At 36.5% G+C, this 23,119-nt stretch overlaps 1 protein-coding gene across 1 annotated transcript in view; it reads right to left on the reverse strand.

Moving 5' to 3' along the window:
* The window catches only part of FAM185A (family with sequence similarity 185 member A), a 149,604-nt gene that overhangs the window by 66,826 nt on the left and 59,659 nt on the right, over positions 1-23,119 (reverse strand). Inside the window, exons 4-6 of the mRNA XM_007945207.2 lie at positions 15,262-15,303; positions 8,185-8,280; positions 3,777-3,911 (exon numbers count right to left, since the gene is read on the reverse strand). Of these exons, the coding sequence (XP_007943398.2) occupies positions 3,777-3,911; positions 8,185-8,280; positions 15,262-15,303 (273 nt within the window). The remainder of the gene's footprint in view (positions 1-3,776; positions 3,912-8,184; positions 8,281-15,261; positions 15,304-23,119) is intronic.

The following is a 23,119-nucleotide window of genomic DNA, read 5'->3' on the forward strand; positions in this document are numbered from 1 at the left end:
AAGTCACAATCAACTCAATGGCAGTGAGTGTGATTGATACACCTATATAAGCATATGTATTTACTTGCAAATGCCTTTCTATACACATATATGTATCCACATAAATACCATAACAAACATACATAAATAACCAAACACATATTTTTTGGTTGTTTTTACTACTGTTGCAAAATTGTATATTTATAGCATTTACCAAAATTACCCCTTTTTCTCATATACTGCTTAGTATCTTTATTTACCTTGGTCAAATTGTGCTGACTTCACCCATATTTGGGATTGCCTTTCCCATCACCAAAAGTAACAACTGTTTAGAAAATGATTCCTCCTCCTTCTCCCTTCCATCCTTTGTCACCATGAAATAATTTTATATATTATTGACTTTTTATAATAGTGGAACCATATAATATTTGTCCTTTTGTGATTGACTTATTTCACTCAGCATAATGTCCTCCAGATTCATCCATGTTATAAAATGCTTCACAGACTCATTATTTTTTATAGTTGCGTAGTATTCCATTGAATGTATGCACCACAATTTGTTTACCCACTGATAGGCACTTAGGTTGTTTCCATCTTTTTGCTATTGTGAGTAATGCTACTTTGAACATAGATGTGTATGTGTCTATTCATGTCACTGCTCTTATATCTCTAGGATATATACCTAGGAGTGCAATTGCTGATCATAAGGGATTTCTATTTCTAGCTTTTGAGGAAGTACCATACTGTTTTCCACAGTGGTGGTATCAATTTACAATCCCACCAGCAATGTATAAGAGTTCCAAAGCCTCCACAACCTTGACAGAATTTGATGTTTTGGGTTTTTTTGATCATTACCATTTTTGCTGAGATATTATCTCATTGTTGTTTTGATTTGCATCTCTCTAAGGAGCTCTGGTGGCACAGTGCCTAAGGCACTTGACTGCTAACCAGAAGGCTGGTGGTTCAAACCCACCAGCCACTCCTTGGAACGAAGGTTGGGCAATCTTCTTCTGTAGTGATACTGCCTGGGAAACCCAAAGAGGGGTCGCTATGAGTTGGGTCTGACTCAAGGGCACATAACAACAACGGCTAATGATCACAAGCATCTTTTCATGTATTTGTTGGCAGACTGAATGTTCTCTTTGGTGAAGCATCTGTTAATGTCTTTTGCCTACTTTTTTGATTGGATTGTTTGTCTTTCTGTTGTTGAGTTGTTCAAGTTTTCTATGTATTTTAGAGATTAGACCCTCATCAGGTATATTGTTGCCAAAGATTTTTTTCCCAGTTTGCAGAATCTCTTTTTATTCTCTTGGTCAAATCTTTTGATGAGCCTAAGTATTTAATTTTTAGGAGGTCTCAGTTATCTAAATTGATAAGTTGATTTTTCCCACATTTGATCAACTTAAATTTCTATTCAATTTTCACTAAGTAACTAAGAGTTTGCCCATTAGACATTGAATCAGACCTGGCAAATACAGGTGTCATTTTTATTCCTATTATACTTTTTGTTTATACAGGCAGTCCCGTCCTCAGGTTACAAACAAGATCTGTCCTAACTGTATCTTTAAAAATTTGTAGGTCAGTCGTTATTGTAGTTATTTAGCATTATTTTAGAACAAGAAAAGGCTGGAAGTTTTTTCAATAATTTATAAGCTGCACGTGTGGCAAGTGAAGGTGACCATGATAAAGAACGTGCTATGAGTAGGGGTGGGTTCAATCACCTCAGTCAGGGCAAACACAATATTGAAGCAAAGCTGCAAAGACAGCAGTGCCTGCTCAGAGACGGCGCCTGACTGCTCCACTGTGAATGTGTGTGACGCTCCACAGTCCTGCCAATAGCCCAATTTCATGCATCAGGTTCCTGAGTCTTCCTAGTCTCCCTTCACAGAGCTTCAATTCATAATTTTTCCTGTTTTTGAGGATGGTTGAAATAGAAGGCTGAAGAAGCCCCTCACTGAAACCTGCAAAACCTTTACAAGCTAACAGGCAGGATTAAAGTAGACCTTAATTTTAGTGACTAACTCACTGTTTTTCCCTCCCCTTATCATTCTCTTCTGAGTAAACAGTAAACAGTATCAAACAAAAAAAACACACTGCTGACTCATAGCAACCCCTTCTTGGGCTTCCGGGCTTGCCCAACCTTCCTTTTGAGGAGTAGCTGGTGGGTTTGAACCTCCAGCCTTCTGGTTAGAAGTCAGATGCCTTAGGCACTATGCCACCAGAGCTCCCCCGGAAACAGTATACCAAAAAGCAAACTCACTGCCATCGAGTCGGATCTGACTCAGCGACCCCTCCTCGGGTTTCCGAGGCAGTATTATTACAGAAGTAGATTGCTCAACCTTCCTTCGGAGGAGTGGCTGGTGGGTTTGAACTGCCAGCCTTCTGGTTAGCAGTCAAGTGCCTTAGGCACTAAGCTACCAGAGCTCCCCTTAGGCACTATAGCCAGCCTTTATTTACCCTGGGGAAGGAGACACCAGGCGCTGGGGCAACCAAGATAAGGAGGAAACAGAGACATTCTCGCAGACGGAGAGGCCTGAAGATGCCCACTCCCATACTCTCTCCCCTTGCAGAATAAATCCCTCTAGATAGACACAAGGCCCCTGAAAGACCAAGGACAGTTTCTTTACCACTGACCAGAAGAAAGGCCAAGAAACTACAAGACAAATACAACTACTCATCCTGTAATGAAAAGAAAACACTATTATTAGCATTCCTAAGACCTATCCCCCTCTCAGCCTGATTCCCTTTAAAAGCCCTAACCATTCCCCAGCTCAGGGAGACAGACATTGTAGAGAAATGATTCTCACTGTCTCCTTGGGTATGGATACTCAATAAACCTTTTGCTTTCCCTCTTCAACCTGTTGTAATTATTGGCTCTTCATGACAGAGGGTAAGGACTTTGTTTTCCTACTACATTTTGGTTACCATGATGAATTACCCAAACTAAAGATTGTGGTCTGTTCCTGTTTTGCTATGTCAGTATGAGAGAACTAGCTCAAAGCCCTGCCATTCAAGGGCAAGCAGGAGTTGTCTGCTTGTTGGATGTTCATAACACAGAGTCTGCCTATATTCTGTAATTTTTAATAGACTGTTTTCCAATTTTTAAGACATATAAATGAATATTTAAAACTGAAACTCAATCTTATGGAGATACCCCCCCACACACACATACATACACACATTTCTTTTTTCTGTTCAGCACCTCATTGGTAAACTCCTAGCATACAGCCATGTGCACAATTTCAATGTTTTTTTCAATGCCTTTCTGGTAGGGCTTAAAGGGAAACTATCAGCATTACTATTATTATTTTGTTAATATTTAGCTATATTATCTATTAAAACAATAAATACTTAGAAAAATAGGTAGTCAGGAAAAAAGTACTAAAACAGCAAGTTTGCAACATGCATAATATCAAGCCAAATTCCTATTTACTTTAATCATATACTCACTCATACACACACAGTTAATTTTAAATCTTTCATTACAATGTATGTATTCAGTTGAATTTTAAGTCTAAGAATTAGAAAGCAGCTATACCAGAAACCTTTTAAAATAAATTTTATCTAATGATGGGACTGGTGAATGCCTGTAAGTGATTTAATGAGAGGTTTTAAAATAAAATGTCAACGTCTGCATCATGCTACCAATAAGCAATTAAAACAAAAAAGTGGCAAACACTAGAAAATGACAATGGAAAGAATTAAAAAGATAAAATTGCAGTTACATATACCACATTTCTATTTATGTATAGACAATGACTATTCATCTCTTGTAAGCAGAAATGCAGCTTCCTTACCAGTAACTGTTAGTCTATCATCCTTGTGGGCTTCAGCCATTTCCTGAACATGGACCTCTGAATTCACATCAACCTCTTTCCCTGATAATTGTAAATGAGTCTGAAGAGAAGGTGGCACCTTGATAATAACAGAACCTATAAAAATTTAAGGGAGAGTTAATTCAAGCAAAGATATCAAAAGTTCCAGAGCCTATTATAAACTACTGAAAAGGCAGTATTGCTTCTGGTATACCATCTTTACTCTTCAGGATATTTCTTTTAACAGTAGTGCCTTTTCCTTACTCACAGATGATCAAAGTTTCTTTACTACCAAGGACATTATTACTATGTCTTCTTTTGCCAAAATTCCTGGCCTGCTCATCTAATACCAGAAAAGTCAGTAGTTCACTGCACATGTAGTTGTAGATAGGATTTGCCATTTATTAAGCATTTACTAAGAGCCAGACACTTTGATTACACAGTCTTTTAATTCCTAGATTGATTTTATGAGTCATTATTATTATACTCATTTGACAGATGAGAATTTGCTCGAGATCCCACTAGATCCAGCATTGAAATCTAGACCCAGTAAAATGACTATAGTGGTAGTTAAGCTTGTGTGTCAACTTGGCTGGGTCATAGTTTTGAGTAGCTGAGTAACTGGATGTAGTGATTCCCCATGATGAGACTATAATCACCTCCATGGCAGAACGTGCTGTGAGCAGCTAAGTAGTTGCCTTCAGAGTATGGCCTGCTTTGAGTATATATTGTGAAGCTTTGAGAAAGGTCTTGAGCCTTTTTGGCACATCTGGATCCTGCATTTGGCCAAGTTTTCACCTCCAGTTCCTGGATTTGAACCAGTGGCCTGCTGTATTGCCTACCGATCTTGGGACTGTGCCATTTTACTTGCTGACTTTGGGTTTGTCAGCCTCAGGAGCCAGCAGCTACCTGAGTTAGGAGATACCTCCAGCTCCAGTGGGCTTGGAACAAGAGGCAGAACTGCAGCCCAAGGTCAAGGGCCCTTCACCCAGCCCCTATAACCAGTAATCTGAATTTGGACTTTAACCTTCCTAAACTGTGAGAGAAAAAATTCCTGTTTTTTAAAGCCATCCACTTGTGGTATTTCTGTTATTGGAGCACTAGAGAACTTAAACAGCCATAAAGCCCATGCTCTTAACTTCCATGGTATTTTCACACACTGCTGCCTCATCATACCACAGCACTATAACTTTACCATTCATTATACCACAACTGGGAGCTCTGGCAGCATAGTGCCGAAGGCACTAGACTGCTAACCAGAAGGCTGGAGGTTCAAACCCATCAGCCACTCCTTGGAAGGAAGATAGGAAGATAGGGCAATCTACTTCCGTAGTGATACTGCCTCAGAAACCCAAGGAGGGGTCCCTACGAGTCGGATCTGACTCAAGGGCACATAACAACAACAACATACCACAACTAGAACACAGAGTTCTTGCACTTTCAATTGTGCCTTGTATGTGGGGAGAAAAAATGACAACAAAAAAGGATTATTTGTATTCCAATCAACTGATAAATCTTTCGAGTGGATTTCAGGCTTTTGAGTACCTGAGGCAAGAGACTCAACTTTATTTTCACTATAATCTTAAGCTAATTCAAGCTTCTAAAGGAAGAAATCAGAAAAAGTACTGTTAGCTAGGGAAGTATTTTTCAAAACAACTTATTGTTTTGCAGTGCAAACTCACCAGCACACTCCTGTTTCAGAAGTTTTTCTGGCTCTGTTTCTCAAATAACAAATAAAATAGCTAAGAGGCCTCTATCTTATCTCTGTGGACAAAGATTATCAGTATGACATCCATAGAAAATGTTGTAAAGATTTCTTTTAGAATGTAATTACTGGTCATGATTTTTCTTCTAATCTAGTTAAATTACCCCAAGTAATTTCACATAATCTCAGTAGCAAAGTGCACGTAGACTTCATTCTCACTACTGAGGTAGATTCTGATTGACAAATAAAAAGACGTATACACAGAAATATATTCAGAATTACTTCTAAAGCCTTTTGTAATGAACTCTTGCTGGGGGTTTAGCTTTCTTAACAAAGGGCTGGAAGTTTGGGGTAAGAATGATGAATCCCCACACTCACTCTTCAAAAAAAGAAAGAAAGTATATTATCACAACTCGTTTATTTTATTTTTGAAAAAAAATTGCTTTTCAGGGTTCAAATATAAGTCAGTGATAGGAGATTCCCTCATAACAAGATATGAAGGGTTTAGGGAAGGAAAAGAAAACACTAAACTCCTGGAAAATTTTAGAATGAAGAGTAAGATACATGTTTTTCTACCAAACACACTTAAAAACTGAAAATCATGGATTCAAAACCTATTTCCTAGTACTTTTCACTTTAAATGTATCAAACTTGGTAATTTTATAAACATTTTTTTCCTTTTCTTAAATCAATAAAGTAATTTTAAATCTATAAGAGCTTTAAACATGCTAAGCAATCCAGATAGTTCTATCTCCCTCCATATCCTTAAAAAACAAGAACTACCAGTACTAAAATTCCCCCACTGTTTGTGAAGGAACAATTCCATGCCTTGAATACTTTCCCAAATGTCCCATCTTTAACCCTAACACTATCTTTGTAGAAAAGAGGGCTCTTGTTAAGTCTTCAACCTCTTTTCACTTCATAAATTTACTGTCTACTTTAAAAATTCAAAAGTGAGCTAATACTGGCAGCACCACTGATTGAAGGCATACTGTGTTAAAACTGGTCATTTTCCTAAGAACAAAAAGTTAACTGGAAAAGCCAGTACTCTGACTCCCAAGCCAAAGCACCCTTTCTGAATTAATTAAAGTCACCACATTAACTTTCATAAAGAAAGCAAAAAACAAGCATTTTAACATTCTTTTTATCACATGGCAAAATGGAGAAAATTTAAGAAACTTAAGTGAATGACTGAATCCGACAGCAAGACAGTGGCAGAGTTGGAATGGATTCCAGATGTTTTTACTAACTATTAAGCAACAGTCCTGAATAACTTTCTTTTTCTCTAAAAAGTTACTGTTCCCAAGTGCAGTGAGAATTAGAAGATCTGAAGTATAACAGAAATCTTTGTTTCTATTTATCTTTAAGCTTCTGCCAGTAACATAGTTCAGCAGAAGAAAGCACAAAATTCCAATTCTAAATATCAAATTTGTAACACCGTATGCTATTTCCATAGATCACCAGTACAAAATTCCAAGTAATTCTTGAAAAAATTTTAAATGGATGAGGATTAACAATGGCTTTTGATTGTTTTGTTTTATTTTTTGGACTATTTCCACAAAAAAGGAAATAACTTTCATGTAAGAGTTGCTTATCCAAAACTTTTTGGATCTTTTTAATGAGCAAGTGCAACCAAAGAACTTCTACTGATTTTACAAAATGCTATGAATAACATTGAAGCACTTAGAAATTTAGTGAGAACATGATATTACCCTATTTTAAAGAAAAAAAATGTGATCTTGAGAAATCAAACACACCTGTGTGTCAACAATAACCAGTTTCACACACCTCTGTGTTTTGTAATTTTGACAATCTGTTAAGGGAGCCTAGCTGAATGAAAAAGTATTAAGCTGGCATGGCAAATTAATTACTAATAGCTGGAACAACCAGTCTCTGTAGGGAAGTATGTTCCTGGTTATGCATAGAACCATTTTGGCCAATATGTGCAGACTTCTAGATTGTATTTTTTATTTTTAATATAGAGCTATGACCCTTAATTTTCTGTGTCTAGGCCACTTCAGCACTATGGTTGAGCTACTCCTCCCAAGCCATTTGCTCACGTGTGCACAAACACACACACTCAACCTTCAGATGACTAAAAAGAATACTGTTTTTAATGAAAAGGTTTAGATTCTGAGTAAGCTGTTTTGTATTAGAAACTAAATTACAGAGATAGACACCTTATAAGTACTGACACTTTAAAAGATTAGCTCAACAATTATTTTAGAAGACCTCTCTGGTGATATCTTCATTTAGGATCACACTTCGGACACTATTACTCTAGAGTGACGGCCGAAGAAGGTCCTCCTGGAAAGGAAAGGAAAGTTTCCAAAAGAACATATAGCAGCATTTTTCTTCCAAAGAATACTCTATTTCAGATAAAAAAAACTAAAGTGAAAAACTCAAAGATTAACATTAAGAAAAATTCCACAATAACAGCCAAAATATTACAATATTTTTGTTTATACTACAAAGTGAAAGTTTTCATAGCCATCTGTCCCAAAACTTTTGAAGATCACTGATCTATAGTGCTAGTAGGCCAGTCTTTAAATCAAATTCCATCAAAAGAAATTTTCTTGAAGTAACTATCAGTCTAGATAAGATAACATGACCATCTGTTTCCTCAGTGTTACGTAAAATCTTTCTTAGAGCATATGTCAAAAGAAAACATTTCAGATGGCTAACCTTTATGGGACTTTAAGTCCACTTCTCCCAGTTGGCTGACATAAACATCTATGGCACCCTGATGAGTTGATGCTTTTAGACATCCAGAGGACGAATCTGGGAAGGAAGAAAAACCTGAAGTATGATCATTCTTTTTTAAGTAAATGAAATTATAAAATTTCTCCTTCAGCATTTGGATAAGGAGTTATCGAGTCTTCCAAGGTTTTGTATTCTCCTTATAACAACACCATCTTTTGCATTAAAACATAAAACCACAACAGAAATCTAGAAATCTACACATAGACAACTAATTATGAAATCCCTATGTCTACATTAACCTGCATATCTCTAAACATACCTACTCTAAAATCTAATAGATGGGAAGGACAATGTGTAAGCTATGGATCCTTGATGCCAAGACCATTAAGTTCATTGATACATTTAGTTTACTGTCATATTGATAGACTTAGAAAGCTGTCAATATTTACTAAAGAATTCTATCAGACACATCCAAATTAGCAGTAGCAAATCAAAATCTCTTATAATTTCTCCTTTTAGCCAATTTGCTCGTACTGAAAAGTACTATTTATTGCACTTTTGAGAGGAAGTGAGACATGGGAAAAAAGAGGAAAAATGAAAAAATCATTTGAAAAATTAGTGAAGCTTGTTTATATCTCAGTATTTCTTTTCAAGTTTCCAGAACTGAAGAAATACTTTTAAGTCAGGGGTAGAGAATTAGTAATTATGGTAGCCCTGATTTAAGACTCAAATTTCTCTACATTGCCAAGTAAGCCCAGTTTTCAATCCCCTAACATTTGAAGTTCAGGGAAAAGCTGACAGAGTCAGAGATATATAGGTAAGGCAATAATATGGAAGAGTCAGTGCTAAGTAGCTTCTCCTTCCCTCTCTTTAGGACTAATTGAACCTTTAATTTAATAGTCTATCTGACTGTCCTGAAAAGGCTAAAGTATATTCTTTTTAGAGAGAGAGATCTAATAAAAGCATATTTTATCAGCAATTTCTATTACTTCAAAGTGGAAACAAATCAGGGAGTATAGTAAACATCATGCCAAAAAGTACATCATACTTTCTACAAAATGCAGAGAGAAAATATGTACATATCTACAAAGGAGCCAACCTTTTTCTTTAAAAGAAATTTTATATGACTACAAAGAACAACTCTGCAATAAATTGGTCAAAATCTGAATCAAAGATAATTTATAATAATCTGTCTTCAATCTATAATGAAAAATGTCCTTTATTAGACTCCATTATTTAGTTTCAGTGTCAAAAGTAAACATTAATGTTGGAAAATTAAGCTATTGGAGATAAATGAGATAGAAGAGCTAAAAGAAAGTCAAAATTACACTCCATAGCTACCAAAAGAAACTGTGTTTTAAGTCTTCTTACTGTATCTCAAAAGAAGCCAAATAAACAATGATATGGTAAAATATGTAGACCATGTGATGTGTGTATTGTTGCAGGTTGAACAAAGTAAAAGGCTTAAATATTAGTTTAATTTCTTGCTTTTTCTAGGAGAAAAAAAAACAACAAGACTTTTATCTGGCTCATAAACAATATTTTCTCCCCCAAATAGGAAATAAACAACAGCAAAAAAAAAAAAAAATCCACTAAGTACCTATGTTATCAGTTATCATACTCATGTTATCAGTCCTGAGCTATGATAATGGCCCATCCTTTGAAAGCTATTCAAAAAATTAAGTAATTAAGTTTTCAAACTAGAAAACAGACGTGAATTTAAAAGCTATGATTAGTTGTTGTTGTTGTTGTTGTTAGGTGCCATCAAGTCGTCTGCGACTCATAAGGACCCTATGCACAGCAGAACAAAACACCCCCCAATCTCATGCCAGCTCTGTGATCTCTGCTATACTTGAGCCCATCGCTGCAGCCACTGTGTCAATCCATCTCATTGAGGGCCTTCCCCTCTTTCGTCGGCCCTCCACCTTACCAAGCATGACATCCTTCTCCAGGGAATGGTCCCTTCTGAAAACATGACCAAAGTAGGTGACACGTAGTCTGGCCATTCTCGCTTCCAAGAAGCATTCCAGCTGCACTTCCTCCAAGACAGATTTGTTAGCTCTTTTAGCAGACCATGGTACTTTCAGCATTCTTTGCCAGCACCACAACACAAAAGCATCAATTCCTCTCCAGTCTTCCTTATTCATTGTCCAGCTCTCACATGCATATGAGGCGACTGAAAATATCATGGCTTGTGTCAGGCGCACCTTAGTCCTCAAGGAGACATCTTTGCTCCTCAGCACTTGAAAGAGGTCTTTTGTAGTTGCCTTGCCTAGTGCTATGTCCTGACTGCTTCTTCCATTGGCGTTGACTGTAGAACCAAGCAATGTGAAGTCTCTGACAACTTCAATCTTTTCTCCATTTATCGTGATGCTGCTTATAGATTCAGTTGTGAGGATTTTTGTTTTCTTTATATCGAGATGTAATCCATACCACAGACTGTATTCTTCAATCTTCATCAGTAAGTGCCTCAAGTCATCCTCACTTTCAGCAAGCAGAGCTGTCATCAGCGTAGCAAAGGTTGTTAATGATTCTTCCTCCAATCTTCATGCCACATTCTTCTTCATAAATGATTAGAGCTAACAAATATTGAGTAGAATTAAGATGTCATCCAAATAATTTCTTTTTTCTTTTTTTTTGAGAATCACATAATGGAGAAATTCTATAGACACCTGAGAAAGTCTAAGGGAAATATACATGAGAGAGTGATTAAGAAGTGAACAGAATAAGTCTAGACAGAAGCTGGAATAAGTAGACTCCCACAGAGAGTTTTCTTCATCATAATTCTGGGCAAAGATCTTTACAGTCTGACAGAGACCACTGAGTTTTCATGGAAAATTACATATACAAAAGGGAAAAACTGATGTCAACTACAAGCTAAGACTACATGCCACCAAAGAAATAGCTTTTTGGAATATACACTTTGCTAATAGCAGAGAATAGTAACTAAACTTCTAAAATTCCAAACTTTGCTTTTTCCATCAGATAAAAGAAGTATTCTCTTAAAACTGATGAAATATTTTCAAGAAGTTCTTCCAAATTTTTATAATTCTACCTCGAATTTCAATATTCAGATATACATGTACACATAAAAAATAGGTATTTCTTGATTTCTGCAACCTGATTCATATACTTCCAAAGCTGCATTAATTGCAAGAACAAGACATTTTACATATACAACATAAGGATTTGAGAAGTCAAAACTTTAAAGTCACTTCAAGTAAAGTTTTCTAAATTCATGTCCTGCTGGGCATTATATATTGAGAGAGCAAAGAAAGGGTGGGCTCATGAGAGACACACAAAGAAAAATAACAAGAAGGTATTCTCTTTTCTTTGATATAATTACCAGTACACTCCAACAGTGCCTTCTCCAAAAGCAATGGGAGTAGAAAAAGTTAAAGCTAAGTAGCAACCCAATTAGCACTCCCATCACACCACTATCTACTATCAAGCTCTGCTTTCTCCTGCTGACTCATTTTAAGTGAAAGATGGGCCAGTGTCCCAGAACAAAGAAAACATTTTAAAATGTGAGTCCAAGGAAAATCAGTGTTTTGAAATACTTTGGCTTTTGAGGAAGAGCTCTGTATTACAGAAATCAGGAAGAATTTGTTTGAGAAGTAGACTAGAATGTATACACACAATCCAAATCACTGATGAGATTACTCAAGAAGCTGATCAATTACATTACCTAAACTAGGAGTAAAGGATCATCATAATCTACATATTCTTTTAGAAGGGAATCACACAGAGTACACAGTTTATTCTTCTGCTTTAAGGCAGGACAATAACTAAATCATTTCTAGTCCATTAAATGCTAATTTGATAAAATTATATAACCTTTTGTGAGACCCATTCCAGTATTTTGTAGCTAAGGCTATTCTAATTAATTCCTCCCTCAGGTTCCTACAAACCAGTTTTGTTTTTTCGCAACTCTTTTGCTTCTGCTGATACCAATTCTTCAAAATCCAAATTACTCAGCGGATTGTCATGATTTGTAGAGCTCACTTCACTTTTCTCCAGCAAATCCTTTGCTTTAAGGAAAATGTAAACCAGTCATAAGAAATTCCAAATAAACACTACCTACTTATCACCTTTGGGATTAAGGCACAAAATTCAAAATTTCTCTAGCATCATATCAGAAATGGTAGTTAGGAACTGAAGCAGAGACCTGCCGACTACAGCCTGCCTCCTGTTTTTGTTAATACTGTTTTACTGGAACACAGATACAACCATTTGTTTACATATTATTTATGGATGTTTTTGTGTCACAATGGCAATTACACAGTCCAGACAGAGAAAACTGTGAAGCCTACAAAGCCAAAATATAATTATAGTCTGATCCTTTGTAGAAAGTTTGCTAAACCTGCTGTAGCAAAATATTTTAAGATCAGTGAAACAGAAGAGATCAGAAATAGATCCACAATTATATATTCATTTGATTTTAGACAAAACTGTCAAAGTGTTTTCAACAAATGGTACTGCAACAATTGGACATTCATATGGGGGGGGAAATGAGCCTTGACTTCTAACATACACTATACACAAAAGTTAGTTAGAGATGGATAAAAATTTTAGAACTGCCAGAAAAAATACAGGAGAATGTCTTTATGACTGAAATAATGATACTTCATCAAAATACACATCTGCTTAAAAGGTCTGCTACTTGGTATTGACACTTTCTGTGCCTCCCAAATTGGAATATTCTCCCCTTTCCTTACTGCTACAAATTCTACCCATACCTAGGACTTCTCCAACTGGCTCAGCTTCTTGCCTCTTACCTTCTCCCTCACTGTAGAAACTTCCCTTACTATCCTCAAATGGGTTTTCTGACTAAATGCCCTGAAAAATCAATAGTAAATCTTGATTTTTCACTGGAATACAGATACATTCTTTGGTCATGTCTTAGTTGAAATGATTTACCATTATTTCTTGGAAAGCATTTGCTTTCTCTTTATCCCCCATTGAACATACAAGGTACAATCTGTAGAAAACTTAAAAAATGATGTGTACTTTAGGCTAGAAAACCCAAGAGTGATAGTGAAAAGGACAGATGAACATATTCACCGTTTCAAGAAACATAAAGGGCAAAATGCAAAATCTCAAAAAGGACGAAATCAGTAGGCCCTGGGCATACACATGAGCAATATACAACAGCTCCCCACAAAGATTCCAGTTCCCCATCCCCAACATCCCATTCATAAGGCCATCAAAATCACCACCGCTGTCAAAACTGAGTGTGTGCTTTTTCCTTCTGGTAGGCAAATGGGTACTACCCGGGGTAGAGCAGATGAAGATATATATGCTCCAGGTATTCCCAGTTGGAAAAATGAACTTTTTTCCCCACAGTCATAGCATAGAATGTGGTGATTAGTTCTAAAGCACTATTAGCCACTATTAGTTCTAGCCTAAGATCAAAACAATAATAATAAAAACTGCTGTTGTTGTTAGGCACCAGTGAGTTGGTTCTGACTCACAATGAGTGACCTTATGTACAAAAGAATGAAATACTGCCCAGTCCTGCGCCATCCTCACAATTGTTGCCATGCCTGAGCCCATCATCACAGCCACTCTGTCAATCCACCTCGTTGAGGGTCTTCCCCTTTTTTGCTGACCCTCTACTTTACCAAGCATAATAACCTTCTCCAGGGACAGGTACCTTCTGATATGACCAAAGTATGAGAGATGGAGTCTGGCCATTCTTATTTCTAAGGAACATTCCAGCTACACGTCCTCCAAGACAGATTTGTTTGTTTTTGAGCAGTCCATATACATTCAATATTCTTCATCAACACCATAATTCAAATGCACCAACTCTTCTGTAGTCTTCTTTATCCATTATCCAGCTTTCACATATACATGAGGTTACTGAAAATACCATGGTTTAGAGCTGGCATACCTTAGTTTTCTAAGTGACATCTTTGCTCTTTAACATCTTAAAGTGGTCTTTTGCAGCAGATTTGCCCATATTGTTTGATTTCTTGATTGCTGCTTCCATGGGTGTTGATTATGGATCCAAGTAAAATGAAATCCTTAACAACTTAAATCTTTCCTCCATTTATCATGATGTTGCTTATTGGCCCAGTTGTGAGTTTTGTTTTCTCTATGTTGAGATTTAATCCATACTGAAGGCTGTAGTCTTTAATCTTCATCAGAAAGTGCTTCAAGTCTTCCTCACTTTCAGCAAGCAAAGCTGTGTCATCTGCATATTGAAGGTTGTTAATAAATCTTCCTCCAATCCTGATGCCACATTCTTCTTCATATAGTCTAGCTTCTCAGATTATTTGCTCAGCATACAGACTGAATAAATATGATGAAAGGATACAACCTGATGCACACCCTTCCTGATTTTAAACAATTCAGTATCCCCTTGTTCCGTTTGATGCCTGCCTTTTGGTCTATGTACAGGTTCTTCATGAGCACAATTAAGTGTTCTGGATTTCTCATTCTTTACAATCTTACCCATAATTTGTTATGATCCACACAGTCAAATGCCCTTGCATAGCCAATAAAACACAGGTAAAAATATTCCTGGTTTCCTTGCTTTCAGCCAAGATCCATATGACATCAGCAACGATATCCCTCATTCCACATCCTCTTTTGAATCTGGCTTGAATTTCTGGCAGTCCCCTGTCAATACACTGCTACTATTTATGGAGTTTTTCGTATATGTCAGACACTGTGCTAAAGTGCTTATACATATTTAATCCTTATAACAATACTATCAGGTAGGTACTCACAATCATTTCCATTTTTTCCAGGTGTGTAAACTGAGACACATAGAAGTTAGGTAATTTCCCCAGGTATACAAAGTGGTGAAATAAGAATTCTAACTCCATTCTGACTGACACTAAACCTGTAATATTTATGGGATAGTGAATCAAAAAATTTCCAAGGATAATTTTACATATTTATACATTGGGTTTCCCTATAATTGACTTGCACATCAGCTCCTATCAGCTTGTCAGCTAAACTGTAGACTTTATGTACTTTAATAAAGGATCACAAATAGCTATTTTCAAAAGCAGGCAACATTTCACAACTAGCACCTTAGCAACGTACCTATTGTGATGTTACCTGTCTTGCTTTGTAATGTGATATTGCCTATAAAACAAAAAAGAAATTATATATGTTAGAAATAATCTAAAAACAAACTATGTTATATCGTCTCCTATAACATGGTTGGGTATCTAAAAATATTATTTAATAATTAAATATTGACAATTTTGCTTAATATCACAAATCTAGTCAGAGATTTAGTTGCAATAACTAGCTGAAAAAACTAGCTTTAGGCATTGATTCAGACCCCATTCCTCCTTTCCCAAACTATAACCTTTTGTAGGATAACTGAAAAATAAACCAGAATACTTTCTGGAAAAGAAGAAGAAAATAACAATTACTTCTAAAGACCAGAAATGAAAAAAAAAAAAAATTCAAATGTACTCACTGTGAATTTTCAACCTAAACATCAATGCATTTATCAGATCACACAAAGCCAAGTTTTGAACCAAGTAACACTATAATATTCTATGGAAAAAATAATTAACTGTTATTTTTCAGGCCAACATGTCATGTCTGTCTATTAGATTAAAGTGGTTTCTGTGCTGAGACTTAAAAAGGTTTTGGATAGCAGGGATAATGAATATGTTCAAGTATGACTAACAAAGAAGAAAGCTCCAAAGGTTTCCATCTTTCAATACATATATAGTTTCCAGGACAAGTATGGATATTGCAACCATTCTTCCTAGCCTCCTTCCTCTAACATCAAAAGATAGCAAAATGTTCCTGCATGTGTGTGTTTGTATGTATGATTACTTTTGTAACCATAAGATACACAATACTCACTCCACCAAAATTGGAAGCAATAATACTACCTCTTTGCCATAATTCCAAAAATACACTGAAAAGTAAAGGAATAACTCTGATTTCAGAATTAATCTAACGTACATGAACTAATTTATTTCATTTCATTGCATCTCATAGACACTGACATGTATCAGTACCTGGGAAAAAGCCAAAAAAAGCGCTTGATTCATTTATCAGTCAGATGTGCTTCAACTGCAAAAGTCTGTCTAGAAATCTGACATTCCATCATAAATCATAAGAATATATGAACAAGGGACACATTTATGTAGAAAGAAAAACTTGGCTGGCATGCAGAAATTAAGCTCATAAAATTTCCTTCAAGTGTCAGTAAGTTAGAAGGCCATGATGATCTTGTTAAATGTGTTATGTAAATACTAATGGTCTGTTCTGTATACTCTTCCAACTTTCAAACCTAGTAAATGCATGGATTTACCAAAATATGAAAATAGTGGCCAAAGATTATACAGTTTCTAAGATGACTTCCAACTATGCCCACTTCCTGCTATTTATAACCTGTATGTGTAGGCTGGACCTAATGACTTGCTTTTAATGAAGAAAATGGGGCAAAAGTGATGGGATGGCACTTCTGACATTAGATTATAAAATGATTCTGGCGCCAGTCTTGCTGGCTTTCTTTTCCTGTGATGGAAGCCAGCTGTCATGCTGTCAACTGTGCTATGGAGAGGCCTCCTAGGCAAGGAACTGAGAGGCCTCTGACCAGCAGCCAGGGAGAACTGAATGCTGCCAACAATATGTGAGTGAGCTGGGAAGTAGATTCTTCTGCAGACAAACCTTCAAATGAGTCCACAGCCCTGGCTGACAAGTTGTGAGAAACCTTGAAAGAGAGGGCCCAGTTAAGCTACACCTAAATTCCTGACCCACCCAAACTGTGAGACAAATTAGGTTGTTTCGGTTATCAAGATTTGGGGTTATGTGTTACACAGCAACCTTATGGGGCAGATCTACTCTGTGTCACAACTGCCCTGATGGCCATGGGCTTGGTTTATTGTTTGTTACAAAGCAGGAGATTAGTAGTAGCACAGACACTACTACTGACACTTAGTAGCAGCACAAACACTGGTGTTAACGTAATAAATATATTAAAAATATATGGAAGTGGCTTTGGAACTTGACAGTTGGCAAAAGCTGGAAGGATTTTGAGTAGCACTTAGAGAAAGCCTAAATTGCCTTGAATAGACTGTTATAGAAATCCTCAAGAATGCTGCTCATGAGCACTCAAAAGGAAGTAAGGAAAACGTTTTTGGAAACTGAAGGATGAGAGGTCCTTGTAAGGTAGTGACAGCAACTTAGCAGCAATATTGCCTTCTTCAGTAGCAAGGAAAGTAGGAAATATACCTAATGAACTGAGTGATTTGGCTAAAAAAGACTTCCAAGCAAAGTCAAAGTGTTGAGGTGCTGCCTGATTTTTCTCTTGCTTCTAACAGTAAAAGGAGATAAAGGAAAACAAAGGGAAAGGCTGTGAAACAAAAAGGAACCAGTATTTCATGGGTTTAAAAACTTTTAGCCTCTCTAGATGGCAAAAGATGCTAAAATTAAGAAACAGCTTCTGAACAAAGTTTGTGCCCAGGGCACTGCCCAGAGAACACGGCCTAAATATGAAGGGGTGACTATAAAACTTTTTGTTAAGACTCCAAAAAGATCAATGGTGGTATCTCACAGTCTTAATCAGTTACATAAAGAGTTATTTAAAAAAAAAAACAATTAAGAGTATGCCTCACAGATCCTCTCAAAACACTAGGGCCTCTGGAAAGCTTAAGGGATTGTACTTCAGTATCTCTGCAAAAGCTATACTTTGAAGAGATTTATGTATGGCTTTTTTTTTTTTTTTTTCCTTTTAGAGGAGAGAAAATTATTTATTGCAAAGTGGCAACGCAAGGAGGCAGGAGTCCATACCCAGATCTGACTCCCTGAATCTCCATAAAATTACAGCTTTTGTAGGTTTCAGAAGAGAGGGTTATACATATTCATAAAAATTTCAGAAACTTGGGCGTGAGATGGTTGACAATTGGCTGAAATTTCCTTCGTCTTGGTTTAAAGGGACAGTAGGTTCTTAATTGAGTGCACCTGTGTACTGGATGAGTCACACTGGCTTCCTGTCATCAGCTGATCAGGGCTTAGGCAGAGAGGAGAGTGTTAGTTCCCAGCAACTTTGTTCCTCTCTGTCCCACTGCACATGTCTGCAGGCCAGAGTCAATTTTCAAGATGTTTTCTAATACATATCAATGCATTTATCACCTGTGCCTTAGGGAATATCAGGAAAGAATGCTTTTTATTACATTCAGGTTTTTTTTTCCTTTATCTTTATTTAATTTCTTAAAACAGTGTTCCCTACCCTCCCCTCCCACCCCTGGTAACCAACAAAGAAAATTTCCTTCCATATATAAACTGTGCCTTGACTTTTACAATAACGGACTATTTGTCCTTCTGTGACTGACTTATTTCACTCAGCATAATGTCCTCCAAGTTCATCCATGTTATGTGGTATTTTGCAGATTCTACATTACTCTTTAGGGTTGCATAGTATTCCATTGTGTGTATGTACCAGTTTGGTTATCCACTCCTCAGTTTATGGACACCCAGGTTGTTTCCAGCTTTTTGCTATTATAAATAGTGCTGCGATGAACATGGGTGTGCATATGTCTGTTGTTGTTACAGCTCTCACTTCTTTAGGATATATACCTAGTAATGGAATGGCTGGGTCAAACGGTATTTCTATTTCCAACTTTTGAAGGAACCGCCATACTGCTTTCCACAGTGGTTGTACCACTGTGGTTTTTATCTCGTGAAATGAACTGCACCGAGATTCACAGGAGGCCAACAAAGTTTTTGAGAGAATTATATCAGCAAAAACACTGCCATCTGGACTGAAAGGAACAAGGAGAGTACAAAGTGAAAAGAAGCCAAAATTCTACCGGCAGGATGCAGAATAAGCAAACATAGGCTACATTTCATGAAAAAGGACAGCTGACTCAGAGAATAGGACCAAGAGCTCACAGAGCAAAGCCCAGACCCATGAAGAATTCCCAGGCCCAGAAATTTAATCAAAAGACCTACCACATTTGCCCACTTCAATATCAAAATCACTATGAACTAGCGGCCCTTTTGTCTTTTCCATTTTCCCCTTTTGAACAGGAATGTCTACAGTGGTCACCCTATGGCTATCCAACCATTGTTTGTTGGGTGTAGATGGAGAAGGGTATAGATAACTTGTCTCTTTAGTATCACAGGTTTTCAGATTCTGAGAAACTGTACATAAAGAGCTATACTTAAGGAACTACTTCTGAATAGCTTCATCTACACTTGGAACTGATTGAAATGGAAAGATTCTTGAGTTTGAGCTGATGCATAACAGGATAAGACTTCTGGGAAACTTAGAAGGAGTAAGTGTATTTTGTATGTGGATGGGACATGAATTATTGAGGTGCCAGAAGAAAGACTGGTAATTCAAAACCTTGTAAGGGTGTATAAGGTTTATAATATATACTAATTTTTAACTTTTCATATGTGTATCTGAGGAGATACACATATGAAAAGTTAATAATTAGTATATATTAATAATTATAAAATAACATCACAAATGAACAGCATGATTAAGTGCCACAGTCATTGAGAGGAAGGAGACCATCATCACTTGACATGGTCATGGAGAGTAGTTACACCTGAGATTTAAAACACAGAACAGTTGTATATGCTGAGAGGGAAGGATTTTCTGGAAAAAATAATTACATGAGCAGAGGTAAGAAGGCAAAACTACACACGTATATCACAGAGATCAGTTAGGCTGGAGAAATTAGACAAGTCCATGAGGACAGGAATCATGTTTTTCTTATTTAGCATCTTATTTGGAGAGCTTAGGACAATGCTCAGTACATAGTAAACACTATTATATTTTGAAAGAACAACTAAAAAAGTAGGTTAAGAGTTATCTGTGAAAGAACCATGAAATTTGAGCTATTGACCTCATCCTATCCTTTTAAGGGAGCTCTGCGTAGTGCCTAAGGCATCTGACTGCTAAGCAGAAGGCCGGCTGTTCAAACCCAACAGCCACTCCTTGGAAGGAAGAGAGGGCAATCTACTTCTGTAGAGATACTCCTTCAGAAACCCAAGGAAGGGTTGCTATGAGTCAGATCCGACTTGATAGCAGTGAGTCTGATTTTTTTTTTTTTTTTTTTATCCTTTTAAAGAAAGAGTCACTGAGGAATTTCAAGATGGGTATTAATACAAGAAAGCCATGCTTTAGGAGGATTAACCTAAGGCGAGATAGCAGGTACTCCATCCTCATAATTCTCTTTACCACTTTCACCTCCTTAATACTTCAAAAATAAGATGAAGCAGACCTTTGATATTCATAATTTTAACTATTAGTGAAGATCAGTGATATACAGTTTTATAATCATTTAGCTAGGTGTCCAATCATTCACACAGCAAGACAAGAGTTTTACTGTCTTATACTAAGTAGTCTTTAATGAATGCAGTATTTTTTTTTTATGAAAACATGGCCTTTCTCAAAAAGCTGATCATTAGTTCCCATGATGAAAGGGAAGAGGCATCAAGAAAGTGATAGTTCTTAGAATCAGAAAATAGAAATTTTAGATCCATTAAAAATAAGAACTAGTTCATATTATTAACTATAAAGAGTCTTAGGCCACATCCCTCTTGAGTGTTAAGAGTGCTACTGTATAGTAAAAGCATGATAGAGCAACAGAAAAAAAAACCTTCAGAAATAAAGAATATCTATAACTAATAAAAATATTTGTAAATATTTTTGTCAATGATATAGGATTTTTTAAAAGCAGTAAACAGAAGATATATTTTCAACTCCTACCAAATATTTAAAAGCTCTGGTAGCATAGTGCCTCAGGCACTTGACTGCTAATCAGAAGGCTGGCGGTTCAAACCCACCAGCCACTCCTCAGAAGGAAGGCTGGGCAATCTATTTCCGTAGTGATACCGCCTCGGAAACCCAAGGCAGGATCGCTTGAGTCAGGTCTGACTCGACGGGACATAACAACAACAACAAAAAAAATATTTAGAAAATCCTAACCTAAAGAAAAATATTCCCCAGTCATTAGAATATACGATAAAATGGATCTCTTGGCTTCAAATACTTTGTGGAATTAAGTAGAATATTCAAAAGTATACCAATCAATCAAATGGGCAATACTACAGCACAGTGTTCTATATTTTTGTTTCACCTATTTCATCTCCAATCATTGCAAATGTTAAAGCAGTAAATATTTGAGAGTTGATTTTAGTCAAAGTTTCTTTTTAATACAGCAGATGCCGTATGCTCTGTAATGATTATGTGTGCTGACACTACTCTCAAGTTATGCAACTTTTCCACAAACCCAGTGTTTGAGAAAATATATAGTTTTTCTTAGTTTGCAACCCTTCATTCTAGCATGGTTGATGGAAAAAAAAAAAAAAAAACAGTCGATTTAAAGATTTAAAGTCACAAAAAGAATGTGATTGTGGTTAAAACAGCACATATTCCCTCATAATCCAAACAGCAATAAAATATTTTTAAAGGTTCAGTCCTTTTTTGTATTTTTGGTAAGGGGCAAAGGGGATGGATACATTTGTTATCTGCAAGCCATAGTACTAATGCAAAGAATATAGTGAATAAAACGTGATCTTTGCTCTTGAGGAGTGTGTAACTAAGCAAGAACATATGGGTCAATGGAGGGTTAGATATGAGGAGAGGATGTTTTAGCTGAGTATAAAGATTACTAAAACTCAAGCAAAAAAAAAAGAAAGCTAAGAAAAGCATTTTAGGCAGAATATAAACAGCATGATGAAAGGCTCTGATCAAAGACTCATAGATATAAAACAGGTAAAAATGTGTATAGGAAAAACAGTATGTAATTTTGTAAGACAATGTATAGAGTCAAGAGGGAATTGGCAAATTAAGCAGGTCAGTGAGGCAATAGAAAAGAGTTTCAGTATGAGAATGATACAATTAACCCACATTTCTAATCAACTACTGTAAGCACAGCGAGGAAGATGGATTGAAGGAGGTCAAACAGGAGGCCAAGTCATTGTACAGCCCAGACTAGAGATGATGAAGGTCTGAAACAGAACAGTGGAAATGATAAGGAAAAAGATGTGACAGATCAAAGAAAAATTTAAGTGATAAAACCGGGAAAAACTTGGTGATTGATTAGATGTGGGACATGAGAGAGAGGAATTTAGTGTCAGACAATGGATGCTTCCATACTCCTAATTCTCTTACTGCTTCTACCTCCTGAACATTTCCAGAATAAGATGAGGCAGACCCTTGATATTCATAATTTTAACCATTAGTACAGTCTGTGCCATACAGTTTTACACTCAGTCTTTCAGCTAGTGAGTCCAGATACCTATAGAGTAAAGCAAAAGAACTCTATTGTCTTATACTAGTCTTCAATGAATGCAGTAAAATTTTACTATTTCTTTAAAGAAAATATGGCCTTCTAGATTTCTGGCTTGGGGAGTCAGGTACATGATAATATAAAAAACTGAAAATGAAAATAAAGGAGGATGAATAGATTATGGATGAGGGATGAGATCTGGGATATAAGAAAAAAAAGTTAGAAATGTTAACTTTGAAATTCCTATGAAAATTCAAATGGCTGTGTCTAGTAAGCAGATAAATGTGTAAGTTGGAAACTAGGGCACGAGCTATGTATTTGAATCATAAGAATACAAGGGTACTTAAGACTAGAATGCACATAAGATGTCATGGGACATAAGAATCATGGGACAAGGATGGAATCCTGGACAATACCAAGGTCAAAGTGGTAGAAAGAGGAGGAACCCATAAAATTTGAGAAAGAGAAATTATAAATATAAGATATGACAGACATTGCCAGTGCCCCCTGGGATTTGTGTGCTTCTCTCCTTCCTTGGAACACTGATAAACTACACATCTCAGCCTCTTGCAATTAGGTGAAGTCATTTGAAAATGTTGTTGCTGTTGTTATGTGTCATTGAGTCGGACCTGACTCATAATGACCCCTCCTTGAGTTTCTGAGGCGGTATCGCTATGGAAGTA

The sequence above is a fragment of the Orycteropus afer genome, unplaced genomic scaffold (assembly GCF_000298275.1).
Source record: "Orycteropus afer afer isolate SDZICR_OR568_19922 unplaced genomic scaffold, OryAfe1.0 scaffold00007, whole genome shotgun sequence".
Classification (NCBI taxonomy): domain Eukaryota; kingdom Metazoa; phylum Chordata; class Mammalia; order Tubulidentata; family Orycteropodidae; genus Orycteropus; species Orycteropus afer.